The 16,829-nt window shown below is 34.4% G+C and overlaps 1 protein-coding gene across 2 annotated transcripts; it reads left to right on the plus strand.

Moving 5' to 3' along the window:
- Positions 1–219: 219 nt before the first annotated feature.
- On the plus strand, positions 220–16,547 carry LOC136807001 (DNA-directed RNA polymerase III subunit RPC2-like). Of its 2 annotated transcripts, XM_067063581.1 has the most exons (40): positions 222–528; positions 805–837; positions 1,029–1,085; positions 1,518–1,582; positions 1,939–2,014; positions 2,409–2,477; positions 2,596–2,627; positions 3,093–3,184; positions 3,357–3,477; positions 3,656–3,737; positions 3,954–4,103; positions 5,214–5,327; positions 5,689–5,769; positions 6,072–6,176; positions 6,343–6,390; positions 6,570–6,635; positions 6,814–6,924; positions 7,169–7,357; positions 7,562–7,625; positions 7,842–7,907; positions 8,184–8,232; positions 8,563–8,601; positions 8,745–8,819; positions 9,664–9,762; positions 10,085–10,298; positions 10,453–10,539; positions 10,747–10,783; positions 10,916–10,977; positions 11,085–11,103; positions 11,247–11,405; positions 11,800–11,974; positions 12,491–12,539; positions 13,200–13,217; positions 13,450–13,555; positions 13,800–13,896; positions 14,474–14,564; positions 14,855–14,901; positions 15,441–15,500; positions 15,791–15,880; positions 16,280–16,547. In XM_067063581.1, the coding sequence occupies exons 1-40, from the start codon at positions 475–477 to the stop codon at positions 16,407–16,409; spliced, it is 3,378 nt and encodes a 1,125-aa protein (XP_066919682.1). In that variant the 5' UTR covers positions 222–474; the 3' UTR covers positions 16,410–16,547. The 2 variants fall into 2 exon arrangements, 1 of the variants encoding a protein (XP_066919682.1); XR_010846628.1 differs by lacking the exon at positions 13,200–13,217 and having other exon boundaries at positions 220–528; positions 12,491–12,559.
- The last annotated feature ends 282 nt before the right edge of the window (positions 16,548–16,829 follow it).

Below are 16,829 nucleotides of genomic sequence, written 5' to 3' on the forward strand. Positions count from 1 at the left end.
CAGTTTCAGTTTCAGTTTCACTTTCACTTTTAGCCAGCGAGTGAGCAAGCGGTTCTTTGTAAGAGAATCGTCAAATAACTTCTTTCAGAATCATTGAACTTCTAGTTTTATACTTTAAAGGCAGAATAATAATTGATTTCCGGGTCCAAATGTTTGGCACTTGATCCAATCGTTTGCTTATCTTTCTTGCCTGGTCGTTATTTGAATTTCAGTATTCAATGATTATAAAATACGGTTGTTATAAGAGTATTAAACTCCTCACTAGGAGGGAACAGATCATAGATTCGAATTGAACGCGTAATTACTAATAGCAATTAACATTAAATAACGCGCCGATATCTCTTCACTCTAATGAAAATGTGATACAAAATTAAAGTGATGAGAGAATCACAAAAAAAATCAAGAATTGAAAAAGCTGTTTTCTTAGACGACTACGTTAATAATTGTCTCTGAAAAATAAGGAAAAAATAAATTATGGTTGAATTAGATGATGAACATTTACAAAACTCCCCTATAAAGAGAGTTGAGGTTAGTATTTTCTTGTCTTAATAGTTGAAACTCTTTATCGCCAACGATTCAATTCTTTTATGTCCAAATATCTGTCTACTGACAAACTGAACATTAATGGCTTCAATAGCATGCACTGAAACATTTGAGAATACTAATAAATAGCATGCCTAAATTTTAACCACTTGTGAATGACTAGACTGTATGGTTGCAAGTTATTATATTATAGCTTAGGTTGAAGAATTTAAAGATTTTGAAGTTTATGAACAGGAATTTTGTTCTGTTTTCTTTTTTTAGGACAAATGGAAGCTAGTACCAGCTTTTTTAAAGGTAACTATACTAATTACTTATTAAACTTTTCTTTAACATAATTTTTTTCGAAACTTTAGAGTGAGAAAGACTTGTTAATCTTTTAGGTTTTGGTCCGGTAAGAAAAGAACTAGTCCTTTTTTGCATTCAGTCTTCAGTGATTTTGGAACTAATTTTTACATAGGTTCCTGATTAATTTTCTGTCATTACAGGTCAAAGGATTGGTGAAACAACATATTGATTCTTTCAACTATTTTGTAAATTCTGAGGTAAGCTTGCTCCTTATTTTTATCTCCTAGTCTGTTGTCCTTCCCTTCATTTGCATTTAGAGCCTTACCCATTAGGGTTAAAGCCCCAAAAGTGCTTGAGTTGAAACTATTGGATAAAATATGAAGCGTTCAAATGACTAATGTCTTATCCGAAATGCATAACTGGCGTGGTTTTCACACAAACACCAGATTAAGGAGCAAATTCCATTGCCAGATATTGAAAAATATGCTGCGTGAAGACAAAGAAAGCATGGATTCAATCTGTCATTCCAAAAATGGCCAAATCTTAATTAAGTGTTCACTTTTTCTTGCTTGAGAAAGTTTGAAAATTCCTCCCTAGCCCTCTAGCTTCAGGCTTTTAACACAATGGGCTTATCTTCTTTATTTCCCAAGGGGATCATTTAAGGTGTGATGAATTTTTTTGACATATAGATCAAAGAGATCGTGAAGGCAAATGGGAAAGTTCAAACTGATGCAGATCCAGTTTGGTATCTCAAGTAAGTAAAGCAGATTTATAAAACAAGGTTTACATGAAAATGTTAATATTGAAAAGTGAATATAAGCCCTCTTTTTGATTGTTGTAAGTAGAAAATAAGCAGTAAAATAAGTATGGCTTGTTGCCCCAGTCGAGGCGAACATACAGCCCCTTTTTGATAGCTATCTAATTCTACCCAAAGGTAGGTTAGAGGGGCACTCTATCTCCCTGGTTGCTCCACTTACCCTAAATTACTGAGCATTAAATAGAGATGCATCAAGTACCATTTTGGATTCAAAACCACATCACGACCTATTGCATTGTAGTGGAATGCTCTATGGTTTGATTGTTGGTAATGACAATGGTTTGATATTTAAGGTATTTGGATGTTCATGTTGGTACACCAGATGTTGAAGAATCATTTAATGTTTCTCGTCCTGTTGCACCTCATGAGGTAAATCCCTTTGCTCATTTTGTTTTATTATCTGCTGAAGTGACTATTATTGTACCACAGAGCAGAGTATCAATTAAAAAATTTTAAGTAACAAAAACATAGAATTTATTGTTATTGAATTTAATCGTCGATTTAAAAAAAAATCTATTTGAAAGTGAAGATATGATTCTATAACAGCCCCGGTGGAAGCAGGGAGACTGGGGAGACTTCAGCCTCCCCAACTTTGAACAAATGAGATTATTTTCTCAAAATCCTAGCGACTTTTATCTCATTTTGAGCCTTCAGACTAGGATTTCTCCAGAGCAATGTCTGGCCTCATTCTTATAGCAGCACCCTTCATATTATTACTTTGCTGGCTTTTGTTGGATTTTTTCGTTCATTTCGTACATTTTAGTGTCGATTACGAGACTTGTCATACTCAGCTCCAATAACAGTTGATATTGAATACACAAGAGGCAATCAGGTATATCATTAAAAATAGGTGTCATAGAGGGAATTCAATTAAGATTTGCTTTACTATCTGAAACCTTCATAATCTCAGCCACGGACAGCACCTTTTATTGTGTTTTTTTTTCTTTTAGAGGGTTGTGAGAAACAATTTATCCATTGGGAGGTAAGTAATAAAACAACATAGAAGGATAGCCTGGGATAGTTAAATATTCCACCAGGTTCACTGCTTCAAGAAAGTACATCTTAAGTTCAGTCGCTTTGAGTGAGCACTCTGTTGTTTACCATGTAGAAACCACTAACATGACTTCCAAAGTTTTAGCAAAAAAGAATACACATTTAAAGCAAATGTACTATTGTGTGCTTAATTGTAGGGGGGTCACTTTGCAATTTTTGGAAACATATCACCCCATATCTGATATCACTTTATAATGACCCTCCCCCATTTTATGACCTTTATGCTACGAAGTACCAGAATTGGCCAAAAACCTTCATTTTCTAAGGATTTTTTAGCAAAATCAGGTCAATAGACACTGTTTATTTTATCTGGAGTATCCACCCCCTGCTTATTAAGCACACTAGAGTACTTTAGTTTGTTTGTTTATAATCTTATAAACTTCTTTTGATTTAGGATGCCCATTATGTTAAGAAGCTCAAATTGTGTGCTGAATGGGAAAACAGAAGCAGAACAAGCCAAACTAAATGAATGTCCTCTCGACCCTGGTATGTGAAGCTTAACATTGTAATTTCACTTACATTTATCTTACATTTATCTTTTACGGCTTCTTTACCAGCAACAATAGTACTTTTCATGCTTAATATTTTTTTTGATTTGCTCATAGTTTGGGGAGTCACCAGCATATGCTTAACCTGAAAGTTTTATTATTTCATTTAGGTGGATACTTCATTGTTCGTGGTTCAGAGAAAGTGATCCTAATTCAAGAACAACTTTCCAAAAATAGGATGATCGTAGAGCCAGATAGTAAAAAGCATTTGGTCAGCTGCTCTGTTACAAGGTTTCTGGTTTTATTCCAATTCTTATGATTTGTAGATTTTAATTTGATATCAGGTGTACTCAATTTTTTGTGTAAATGAACTAAGTTCCTGTTTAGGAATTTCATGTCAATCATTGAAAAAGTTTGTCAAAGATCATATCATCATAAACAAAAACCTTCTTACTTTTCTCATTTTCAGCACAACACATGAAGTGAAAAGTAGAACAGCTGTCATTCAGAAAAACGGAAAATTTTACTTGAAACACAACACTTTCACTGAGGTAAACTTCAAAGGAATGAACAAGGAATCGAATTTACTACTATAATCTATTAACTATTCCCTTGTTTTGATGTTTGATAGACCGAACATTAGAAGGAGCCAGGATTCCAACCGCGAACCCCTTGGTCATAAATTTGACGCCCTTAACCACTTGGCTATTGCTCTCTGACTGTGGTGATGTGTATGAAAATAAACATCTTCTTTGATCAAATTTTAGGACATACCTATATGTGCAGTGTTCAAGGCAATGGGCATTGAATCAGATCAAGAGATTGTCCAAATGATCGGTATTGAAGAAGAAGTTATGAATTATTTTGCTGCCACCATTGAAGAAGGAAACATGCTGCAAATTTATACTAAAATGCAGGTAAGGGGTACCTGATCTAGGAGATTCTTGTATTGATCATTTTGATACCGGGTGCGCCACAAAAAAGTTTCTCTCTTTGAAACTAGTTTTCTCAAAAGCTAAAAATTTTAAAAGAACCATTCCTCTTTCATTGGAAAGAAGAAAGAAGATAAACTTAAATTCTGATGGGTCATTTATCAAATTCGATTCATTAAATCAAAAGTTATGCTCAATTGAATAAAAAAGTTACTTTTGGAAAGTGCTCAAAAACGTTAAAAATCGACCTATCAAATTAAACAAGCATAATTACATGATACATCAGTATTTTCGTTTCAGTCATTAAAAATCATAATTAGCTGTCTAAATGACCTTTTGTTATATAAAGGAAGATTGAATTTCAATGAAAAGAAGAAAATTCGTCGAAAAAGCCCAAAAATCTGGTAAAATTCATAAAAATACATCAAATATGGGTTTCGAGGTAGATCCAGTCTTACATAGACTTTATCCAGTCAAGCACCAAAAACCTGAGGAAAATTTCGGTAAAAGTAAATTAAATTAATTTTGATGAAGATTTCAAACCCTTTCGACCCTTCAGTTTCAAAATTTATGTGTCTAGTTACTGAAAAACGCTCTTAATCATGTAAAGGCTACTGCGATTGCCAAATTTAAAATAAAATTTGATAGGTCAATTTTTTAACGTTTTCGAGCACTTTCTGAAAATAACTTTTTTATTCAATTGAGCATAACTTTCGCTCTAATGAATCGAATTTAATAAATTACCCATCAAAATTTAAGTTTATCTTTCTTCTTTCCAACGAAATTAAAATAGTTCTTTTAAAATTTTTAGATTTCGAGAAAATTAGTTTCAAAGAGAGAAACTTTTTTGTGGCGCACCCGGTATTTGTGATACTTTGTTGTTTTTTTAATTGTGTTTGGCATTCAAGAAAATTAATTTCATCTTGATATTTTGAACTGAAATTTGAATCTGAACAAGATCTGAAGATTGCAGGAAAGGGAATTCTTAGATGTAGTAATTACAGTCATTTAGTACAACATCTATAATTTCCACGTGTGCAGTTAAGTGAAAGAACTGTTATTAAGGGTACTTATATATTTCACCCTTCTTATCAGGCTATGAATTATTTGGCCTCAAAGATTCGACAACGTCAAGTATGGACAAAACCAATGTCAAAGATGGATGAATGCAAACAGCTCATCAACAAAACACTTCTTGCACATGTACCGGTAAGTTTTTAACACTTCCAACATTTCTTCTTCCTAATTCATCTTTGTAGAGATTCCACATCTCGTGTAGCTGTCTCTTAGAAGTCTTTGGTTAGAATCCATTGATCTGAAATCTACCACTTTGATCTAATTTGAAGGATAGTCAGGTTGTTTGAGATATTTTGCATGTAGATTCCCTAATTGTCTTAAGCAAAACCTCAAAATATTTCGGCCTAAATATTTTCCCACGTCAAAATCTTCTTTAAGTTACAAGTTTTTAACTTTTAGTATGTTTCTGCATGCTGAAGACCTCAAACCGTCTGATAATCCCTTTAAGATTAATTTTACAGTTACAGATTTTGTCTTTGTTTCTCTTTATCAGGTTACCAAGAACAATTTTCGACCAAAAGGTGCATATCTTGCTCTGATGGTTAGAAGAATCATTCTTGCTGTCAAAGGACTTGTAAGAAATGAGTTTTTGCTTTACTTCTTAATAAGCTTCATTATCCGGAGACCTTTTTGATTTGATAGGAATTCTTAGAAACAATCCAGTTCTCTTTTTATTTTATCACATAGTTTCATATTATCTAAATCAATTTCGTTGGTTCACGTTATCTTTAAAGAAAACAAGGATTTCCGAGTTGAAAAACCATTCTTTTAGATGGCACTGATTAGCCTTATGTGAAACCTTCCAGATACACATTGATCAGTAGAAAACAGCTAATCAACTTTTGTTTTGATTTCATATTATATTCTCATAATCAGATCAAAATGGACGACAGAGATTATTATGGAAATAAACGTTTGGAACTAGCTGGTCAACTTGTTTCATTGTTGTTCGAAGATTTGTTCAAGAGATTCAATAACGAAGTAATAATTTTGATTTCCCCACAACTCCTATAAGACATTTGACATGTTTGCATTAAGACACTCCCTAAGCCTTGCCTTGCTTGCTTGCTTTGCTTGACTCAACAGCTGGTGAAAGTTCACATACCGTCGTAGTCCAGTTATTCATTAACGATTCTTTTTATTTCAGCTGAAAAAGATTGCAGACACCACTATCCCAAAACCTCGAGCTGCCCAGGTCAGTAGTATTATGACGCAGTAGTTTTCTCTTGTCTCTCATTGACCAAAAAGTCTTTTTTGAAGGGGACATTTAGACTTATACCAGTCTTATCCATGGAACGCTTTTTTATGTTTCTTCTGTTGAATAAAATGCTATTGTAAATTTTATTAAAGTTGATATTATGATATTCATTTCAGTTCGATATTGTACGTCACATGCGACAGGATTTGATCACCAATGGTCTCGTCAATGCAATCTCAACCGTAAGCTTTTAAATGATTTCACAAACAAAGCAAACAAATACTAGGGTACCTGAGAATTTCTTGCATCTCTGAAGCTCCTACAACTACAAGCATACATATAAAATAAATTTTTCAATTTTCACAATTTCATCCCTCATTTTTTTCAACCCCTTGACCGTCATTATATTTCTTTTTAAAGGGTAACTGGATCATCAAACGTTTCAACATGCACCGTGTTGGTGTAACACAGGTCTTATCACGTCTTTCATATATCTCTGCTTTGGGAATGATGACCCGAATTACCAGTCAGGTAAGACTGTTAGTAAGAGAGCAAAAAATTTACTCAACTGTTTTATAATTTCGATTAATGCTTAAGTATTGGTATTGAGGATAACACATTATGTGCTAATAAATCGAATTTAACGTCTATTAAAAGCAAGACTAAACAACAGTTTGTTGAAATCCTCTGGTCATATCGTAAATCTAGTTTGAGTTAAGGACCTTCAAGAAACTGGATCTCATTCTGAACTTTTTTTGTGGATTTCTTCCCATAGTTTGAGAAAACGAGAAAAGTGAGTGGTCCACGTTCATTACAACCATCACAATGGGGTATCCTCTGTCCTTCTGATACCCCTGAAGGAGAAGGGTGTGGTCTGGTCAAAAATCTTGCACTGATGACTCACGTCACTACCGACCAAAATGAAGATCCTATACGAAGACTGGCTTACAATCTAGGGGTTGAGGTGGGTTGTTTGTTTTGCTTATTAAAAAGAAAACTAAACTTTTACTTTATGCAGCTTTATATGTAACCATAGGTTTGGATGAAGAAACTACACTTACTGCATCTCTGGAAATATCTTTAGCCTGAGAATTGAAATTTGCTAAAATTATTGGAATGTTGATTTTAAGGATAGAACTATTTCTTACTGTGGTTTCAAATCTTTTAGGATATCAACTTGTTATCTGGAGAAGAGTTAAGCTCACCAAAAGTATACATGGTCTTCCTGAATGGTAAGCGTTTTTATTTTTGTGACAATATAAGTTGATTATTTTAACCAGACAATCGAGACCATTTAAAATCAGGAAACGTTAGGAAATTGATACGATACGAGAACTTTTAAATATCATTCTTTGTTTGGTTTTCCACCGAGACATCTATTAAACTAGTTCTTTACGTGGTATTTTGGTTCACCTCCCTTTCGTATTACACTGTTACTCATCTTTTAGGTAATATCCTTGGAGTCATCAGAAACCACTCACATCTCATTCGAACCTTTCGTCTGATGAGAAGAGGTTTGCAATTACTGATTTCTTCCCATTTTCCTCCTTTTATTCATTATCCTTTTTACCTCCCAGTTGTGGGTTGAGAATTTTTTATTCGAGTTGAAATTTTCTTCAATGGGGAATGAATCGATAAACGCTCCATTTTTGAAAGGACAAAACATCTTAGAAAGATCCTATAATGTTTATTGCCTTAGAAGTAATCGGTTGTTGTTTTAATTACCAACCGTAACAACATTATTTAGGTGCCTAAGTTTCGGCACTGTTGATCTCATTTATTTCTTTCAGCTGGCTATATCAATGAATTCGTCTCAATATACCCAAGCAATTCTCATAAGTATGCAATTTATGACCAGTTATAAAGGATTCATTCATGTTCCACGAATACTAATGTTCATTTTGATTGCATACTACTTTTTTTTATAATTTGAGAAACTGCATTACACTTACGAACATATACTACTTACAAAACGAACACAGAAAAAACAGATAGCTCCTCCCTCCGCAGGGCACTAAGTGATATCGCCAGGGGTATAATACTTCTCCGATAATCTTTTATTTTAACTTTAGTCTAAATTAAAAATTTTGCTTTGCTTTACTCATCCACACCACATGATTCTGTAGCCTTACTTTTTTATACGAAGTTTATTTTATTTTCAACTTTAAGGTGCGTTTACATCTCTTCCGATGGAGGTCGTATGTGTAGGTAAGTGAAAAGCACTCGTTTTGGTGAGTTGGAAAAATCCTGATTTATTCTGTCTCGATCCATCTTCTCCACTATCATTCTCTACTTTCTGTAATTCTCCTAGCAATTTTTGTAATTACATTTTCTGTTTCTTTGTTGTTTAGGCCTTACATTATCGCCAAGAAAGGACGACCCAATGTAACAGAAAATCATATCAATGAACTCATACAAGGAGTCAGGTAGATTCGGATTATTTTGTTATTTCATCATCCATGCGTACTATATACTGAGTAAAAAACACGAATTGTTGCAAGTACAGTATAATAGTTCAATTTCTAAATTCGTTGTTTTATAATCCAGGATATGCTTCAATTGCGGTACTGTAGTATAAATTTGTCTTTAAAGGGACATTAAAGTAGTAAAATGTAAACATTGCGCGAACCACGTGTCATTAAAGAGAACAATTAAAATCACGTGTCCAAAACAAACTTGTAAAACAAGTAAAGTACAGTTTGTTTACAAATTTCGCAAGTACTGTTATGTCCCTTTAAATTAATGCTGAGCAAATTTTTTAGCATCATACCTCTGAACTCTCGCATTTATTTCTACTATATGTGAATATATGTAGATATGCAAACATCCGTAAATCTATTATATTGGTAGTTACGGTAAATACTATATCTTACAAGTCCGAAACATGTCGGGAAAAATCAAAATATTATAACCGCATTCTTGTTTACCGTTCAACATATCATACTGTAATGGTAGAAAACGTAAAATGTTGAAGCAGCAAATTTGTAAAACATAAAAAATGAAGCGACTGCTTCAGTAGAAATTTTCATCATCTTTCGTGACTTCATCAGCATATATACTGTAATGATAGATATAGAATTTACCGTAACTACCAATATGGTAGATTTACGGATGTTTGCATATCTACACATATATAAGAGCAGAAATAAGTGTGTGAGGATGTATTGCAGGACTCGGTCAGTTATTTCTTACATTCTGATAGCCGAATCTAATCATGCCTTTACCAAAGTGTATATCCATTGCTTTGATAAAATAAATATCTTTTTTAAGAACATTTGAAGATTTCCTGCATCAAGGATTGATCGAGTATTTGGATGTAAATGAATTGAACGATTCCCACATCGCTCTTTACGAAGAAGAGTGTAACAAGTAGGGCTTTATTATTGTTATTGTTGATATTGGTGATATTATTAGCGATGAGAAAAAATGAATTTTGAAAATTTCCTTTTTTAAGCTAACAGTCTTCAAATTTCTTCTGTGTCAGTGAAGTATATAAGAGGCTTTTCCGTCTTATAATTCTGCATGATTCACCATAGTTTAAAGTGTAGAATCCATTTTCTGTATCAGACGAAAAATCTTGTTTTGACCACTGAGTTAAATTAGACGTTCTTACAATTTAAGATCCTAAACAAAAGTATTGACGCTTAATGTAATGAGTTATTGCCATAAAAGCTCTACTATTATTCACTAGAGAGACGACACATTTGGAGATTGAACCTTTCACATTACTGGGTGTTTGTGCTGGCTTGGTACCATACCCCCATCACAACCAATCACCTCGTAACACGTATCAATGTGCTATGGGTAAACAAGCTATGGGAACTATTGGGTACAATCAAAGGAATCGAATCGACACCCTCATGTATTTGCTGGTATATCCTCAAAGACCTATGGTTAAATCAAGGGTAAGCTTAAATTATTGATGGTCAATTATTTTCCTATTTAATAAAATTAAACCAAAAAACACAATTCTCATTAGACTTTGTTAAATAGAGTTTCAAGTGAGAATACTTTGGTGTTCCTGGTTAACTTAAGTACAGTTCTCTTTTTCTCTTTCAGACGATCGAAATAATCAACTTCGAGAAATTACCAGCTGGTCAGAATGCGACAGTTGCTGTGATGAGCTACAGTGGTTATGATATCGAAGTAATCCTTTTTTCAACGACGAATGGAAGAAAACAGTATCTATTAAACTCGAACCCCGTCAATCAAATTTTTCTTTTATTCGAACTCAAATTCTCAAGATTCCCGAGTTGTAAAAGATTCTCCAATCCAAGGTTTTTTTTTCGCCAGTGGAATATGGGGATAGTTTTTTATATGATGTGATATCAACCGTCTGTTTCTTTACCATAGGATGCGTTGATTATCAATAAATCGTCACTCGATCGAGGTAAAGCTGACAAACCGTAAAACCGTATTTTTTAAAATTTAGCTCGAACTTAACGTAATTTTTTGTAGGTCATTTTAAAGATGGTCCAAAATTACTATTTCTTAAAATATGCCTTTGAAATATTATTTACAGGTTTTGGAAGGTGTTTGGTTTACAGAAAGCAAGTTTGTCAATTGAGACGCTATGCTAATCAGGTATTCTTCTCTATAACCTCGTATTTTTTTATTTTGATTGTAAGAAGTAGATATTAATTTACGGGTAGGATAAAAAGTCTGATCATGTTTTATTTTTTCTTTCATAGACATTCGACAGAGTTATGGGTAAGTCTTTATACACCAATATCTCAAATTTGAATTATACTTGATTCAAAAGGTTTTGATGAAAAGATTCATATGGGATGTTTTCAAAACTGTTGCTCTATTCTTTTGGAATTAGATTGATTAAGTTCCTACTTATTTTTCAGGTCCTGGTCGAGATGCAACGACTGGAGAAATTATCTGGAAACACAAAGGTTTGGATGCTGATGGGATAGTGCAGCCTGGTGAACGTATCAATGACAGGCAGGTGCTGGTCAATAAATCAATGCCAACTGTCACTAACCAAATCGCTGGTCACAACGCAGGTAAAATCGATTAGTTATTATCTGATGCGCGTAAATAGCACAATCTCATCCAATAAAAGATAATAAGCGAAGCCTCGTGCACTATCTTTTCTCACACGCACAATGTTTTTGCATATTGGATTCGACTTTGTCTAATAACTGTTTAATATGTGACTATAATGTGGCAAAGTCCAAAAACAGTCTGTCTGCGTTGTGTATCAAAGAGATTATAGATTAACAATTAAAAAGACTAAGTAACCGAACAATGTCCTAGGAATAACCGAATTCTGCTAAAATGACTAATGTTTCCCTTGTCAGGTGTTTTCAGTTGAATTTTCAAAAAATTGTTTCCCTTGGAATAAATAATTAGATTTTTTAATAAATTTATTTTTCTTTCAAACTAATTATTCACTAGGGACTCCGGAATATAAAGACGTTCCAATCTCGTACCGTGGACCTATCCCATCATACGTTGAGAAAGTCTTATTAACTTCGACCATGGAAGAATCTTTCCTCATCAAGATGCTCATGCGACAAACCAGGAGACCGGAGATTGGTGATAAATTTAGTAGTCGGCATGGCCAGAAAGGGTAAGTTAAAGGGACATAAAAGTACTGACGAAAATTTGTAAACAAACCGTATGCAGTGGGATACAAAATCAAAACAAAGGTCATATTGTTGGCGATTGTTACGATTGCTTTACAAGTTTGCTTTGGACACGTGATTTTATTATTCTCTTTAATGACACGTAGTTCGCGCAATGTTTACATTTTACTACTTTTATGTCCCTTTAAAGTACAATTGATCTCTAATTTCATTTTCGAGTGGAATTGGATTTTCATCGAATAGTAGAGCATCGTTTATGAGAGTCTATTATTTACGGTGACTTTCAATTTTATCGAAAAATGGAGTGTATTGAATAGTAAAAATGTCGAATTAGAGAGTGTCATCTATACTAATGATGAAGTAGGGAAAAATGACAACTTCCATGCCATTTTTTGCTATGTTACCGAGTGCTAAATTCAAATGTCTGTCTTGATTATAAAAGGATTCCTTAGCTTTTTCATGTTTAGGGTTTTAATACTATGCATCCGTCTTTTTTCTAGCGTATGTGGTTTAATTGTTCAACAAGAGGATATGCCCTTTAGTGATTTGGTAAATAGAATTTTCGTCTTGTCATTTTTATTTGTTAGTGATTCCACATCAGGTAATAATATAAATTACGGAAGATTAGAACTGCTCTAATGATAGGTCTTCAAAAGTTATCATGATTCTTCCCGATAATAGAGGAGACTGTTTAGCTTGGAGCCATGTCACATTTGACATGGGATCATCCCCCCCCAGGAAGATGGGGGGGGGGAATCAGATTTTGGTGCCAGGGGGGAAGTGAAAATTTCAAGCTTGATGGGGGGAGAAAGGCGAATAGGGGGTATATTCAGTCCTCTACCTAGTGGGGGGAGTAATAGGATAAATACAGACCTTCCTGGTGTGTTTGGGCATCCAGGCTTATGAGCCTGTCTTTCTTGGGATTTTGAGAGTCTTTTTTTTGCTATAGTAGCTTGCGAATTGAGGCGAGTCTGGATCATCACTTCGCAACCCTTATACAATACGGCTAGGGGGATTTCCCAATTAGGGGGGGGGGAGCACAAATTTTAAAGACAGGTGGGGGGGAAAGGCCGGATGGGGGATTTTAGCTCATATTAGGGGGGACCAAAAAGCTGGAGGACGCCATGATTTGGGGACTATGAAAAGACACTGAAAGACATATTTTATTGACATGGTAATTGGGTTCACATTATTTTCATTTTTTTTTAGGGGATCTGCCCAGACATTGTAAGTTTAGTTTTAATCCTGTTATTTTGAAATAAACATCACATTTATTTAAAGGTTTTGGGCTTCTGTAATCATCAATTGTACATATTATATCTTCTGTTTATTTATTAATTTTGATTATTTATTTTAAATGAGTGAGCTAAAATTCAATCAAGGAATGGCTGTTTATCATACTTCATTGAATCAATAAAACTATTAATTTTGGAAATAACATAATTTGCTTTCATTACAGATTATGAATCCTCATGGCTTCCCTTCTCGTATGACAGTCGGAAAATTAATCGAGTTGTTGGCTGGAAAAGCTGGAGTACTGGAAGGAAAATTTCACTACGGAACCGGTAAGCACAACTTCAGCTTTAATTTTCAGCAAAGAATTAAACCTTACAGATAGTTAGATATTACACGATTAAATGAAGACCTCATATAATACGCTTTCTTGATTTATGAATTTTTTTTTTTTGAAAAACTAGAAGGTTCATTCGAGTTGCTATAAGCTAAATAAAGAGGTAAAAAGAATTCCGTAAAGGTTCGAGTTGTACCGAGTATAGCAACTGCATTAATCTATTTTTGCTCTTTTGATAGCTTTTGGTGGCAGCAAGGTAGTTGATGTATGCGAGACACTTGTTCAAAATGGTTTTAATTACGCTGGCAAGGATTACATCACTTCTGGAATAACCGGGTAGGACAAGTTTGCCTTCATTCCTCATGACCAATTTGATAGTTTTGAAATCATGGGCATATTGTTCTTTACATTTAATGACAAAGGAAATAATAAACCTTTATGGCTACTTCAGAAAGAACAGTAGAGGAGACGCACAGCTTAGCGCACAAAGTTGAATTTTTTCAACTTTCAAAAAAGCTCACGCTGCTTAATGTAACAAGCCTTGAAGGCTTAATTTATTTAATTTATGCAATAATCGAACCGTGCGCCAAAAAAAAAGCTAAGTTGAAACGACCTTTAGGTGCCTGGTGAACACCCCACCTCACTTGTTAATTTTTCGATTTTTTATTCATTTGCCGGTCTTTATTAGGACCCCCTGTTTATTTTGAAAAAAGTTCCAGTTGTCAAAAGAGAAGTTCATTATTCTGATCTAAATAGCCTGGTTTTAATCGATAAGTACCTTATTTTTTAGAGTACTTGGAGGTACAATTATCAACCCCCTACAATCAAGTAGGTCTCTCCCCCCGTTTATTAGGCCCTGGCATTCCTGAAGTGAAAAATTTCATCGAAACTCTTCAATTCGATTTTCTTTCAGAGAGCCATTGACAGCATACATTTACATGGGGCCTGTGTATTATCAAAAGTTGAAGCATATGGTGCTTGATAAAATGCATGCTCGTGCTAAGGTATCATAATTACTACTCTTCCTATCTCCATAATGCATCATAAAAGCATGTAAATCAATGGGTAACAAAAATTCCTAAATCTAAATTAACGCTAACAAAATTCCTCCATCCTCAAATAATTTCAAATTATGTTAAAAACATTTCTTGAAATCATAAAACGATTCTTTGTTAGTTTGTTACGTTAATTCCAGCTGAAATTATGTATGTTAGGGATAATAATTGCACGTTCTATAAAATTTCACCTCATTTCGAATGAATCTATTTCTGACGAAATGAATTTATAATTTTAGGGACCACGAGCTGTTTTGACAAGACAACCTACAGAAGGTCGATCAAGGTAAAGGATCGAACTTTGAAAATTCCCGTGAAAAGTTCAAACGATTAGAAATTATCGTGATAGGGTTATAATTGACGATTTTTATTTTTACGTATGCCGCAATAAATACACCTGCTATCCAACCCTTAACGGCGCGGTCGGCTTTGGTCGGGGTTTGGCAATGAATTAAGGAAATAACGTCAAAATTCGTTGTCTTCAATAATGTGAATGAAATTACCTTTAGCATTTTGACGACGTTCCTTCCTGATAAACTCGAGACCAACCTCCTCACGTTTTAAAGGTTGATAGTTGTATACCGTTGTTCGTTGATTGTCTATTTGCTCTAGTATTTATTACACCATTTATTCAACCAGTATTTATTTCCGTTGTTGCTTTACATGATCGTATCGACACTGTTGACCATAGCCACATTTACCCATCATGTCTTCTCGCGCTTCAAAGGGTGATAGGTGTGTTTGTGGATAGTATCCATCATGAAAGGGGATGGAATCTTTTCAAATCAGACTCGATCTTTATTCTCTCTTTTATTTTTTTTCCAGGGATGGAGGTTTGCGTCTCGGTGAAATGGAAAGAGATTGTCTAATTGGTTACGGTGCAAGGTAATTATTGATCGGTAATGTCATAAGAGTAGAATTCGAAAGCCGATAGACCTTTTCAGAAATCAGCGACTTTTACCTCGTTCATGAGAAGTTTTTCTATTCATAAGAGTTACGATTGAAGAATCGAGGCATTTAATCATTTTGGTAATGGTTTCGAAATGAGGCAGTCGTTGCACATAATTTATAAAGAGGCTATTAGTGTCATGCAATTAAATGGTACAAGAGACGGATAAAACTTTCGCCAGAGTGCATTTTAGACAAATTGCTTTTTATTCTTTCTGTTTTTTCAGCATGTTGATAATGGAACGTCTGATGATATCGAGTGATGCTTTCGAAATTGATGTCTGTGGACAGTGTGGTTTGATTGGATATTCCGGCTGGTAAGTTAATTACTATTTCTCTTGCTGGGTGTTAATGTGTCATTTGCTTTTATTTTAATCGGATTAAATTTCGCGAGCGAAAAAAGTCGCGAAATTTTCTGGATTTAATTTCGCGAATCAGAGTTTTGAAAATAGCTATTTTTTGCCACAAATGGAGACTTTGGACTGGTGTCACCGCCGAAAATACGATTAAAAGTTTTGTGATGGATTTAATTTTGCGAGTCAGAATCTCACGCGTTTTCGCGAGTTTTAATTTCGCGAAAATGGCAAAAATTCTTTAATCTCGTGAAAGTTAATCCGATTGGTTTTTTAATGGAACAGCCCATTTATCTAATGCGTTGTATTCAAAGAGGTTGTAACAGTATATCTCAGCTAATGATCTCCTATTGTTTTTTCTAGGTGTTCATACTGTCGTTCTTCGCATCACATTTCAACGTTACAAATACCTTACGCATGCAAACTGCTTTTCCAAGAGCTACAATCCATGAACATCGTACCTCGAATTACCTTACAAAAGTATTTGTCTTGAATTTATGGGTTTGAGATGAGGAACGAGTTTGTTTTTTCTAGCAGATTGTATTTTTTCCTATACGTCTTTTTGATAGTGCTTTTTGATTTTGTTATAAAAGAGAAAAAATAATTAAAGAAATTCAAAATCTTCACTCTATGAGAGATTATATTTTATTTAAATCACTTTCATTAGGGTGACAAAAATCTAATGCCATAATCACAGGGAATATATAGTGTAGTCCCGGGGGGGGGGGGGGTACTAGGACAAAATGGGTTACGGGGATGCGCCGCTGGTCAGGGTACCTTTTTTAGCCTCCACGAGTCCAAGGTAGGGTCGCAAAACTCCAAAATAGAAAAATCTGTTCCTCGTAGCAGGGTGCCTTTTTGGAAAATTTGGGGAAAGAGTAGAAAATTTTGAAATTTCGGTCCCATTCAGGGT

This window comes from Clytia hemisphaerica, unplaced genomic scaffold, assembly GCF_902728285.1.
Source record: "Clytia hemisphaerica strain Z4C2 unplaced genomic scaffold, Clytia hemisphaerica genome assembly, whole genome shotgun sequence".
Lineage (NCBI taxonomy): Eukaryota > Metazoa > Cnidaria > Hydrozoa > Leptothecata > Clytiidae > Clytia > Clytia hemisphaerica.

Coding starts and splice junctions, on each gene's coding strand:
- LOC136807001 (XM_067063581.1), top strand. CDS start 475: ATGGTTGAATTAGATGATGAACATTTACAAAACTCCCCTATAAAGAGA. Junction 10,540..10,746: donor ACAGTGGTTATGATATCGAA/GTAATCCTTTTT, acceptor TCTTTACCATAG/GATGCGTTGATTATCAATAA. Junction 13,897..14,473: donor ATCACTTCTGGAATAACCGG/GTAGGACAAGTT, acceptor ATTTTCTTTCAG/AGAGCCATTGACAGCATACA.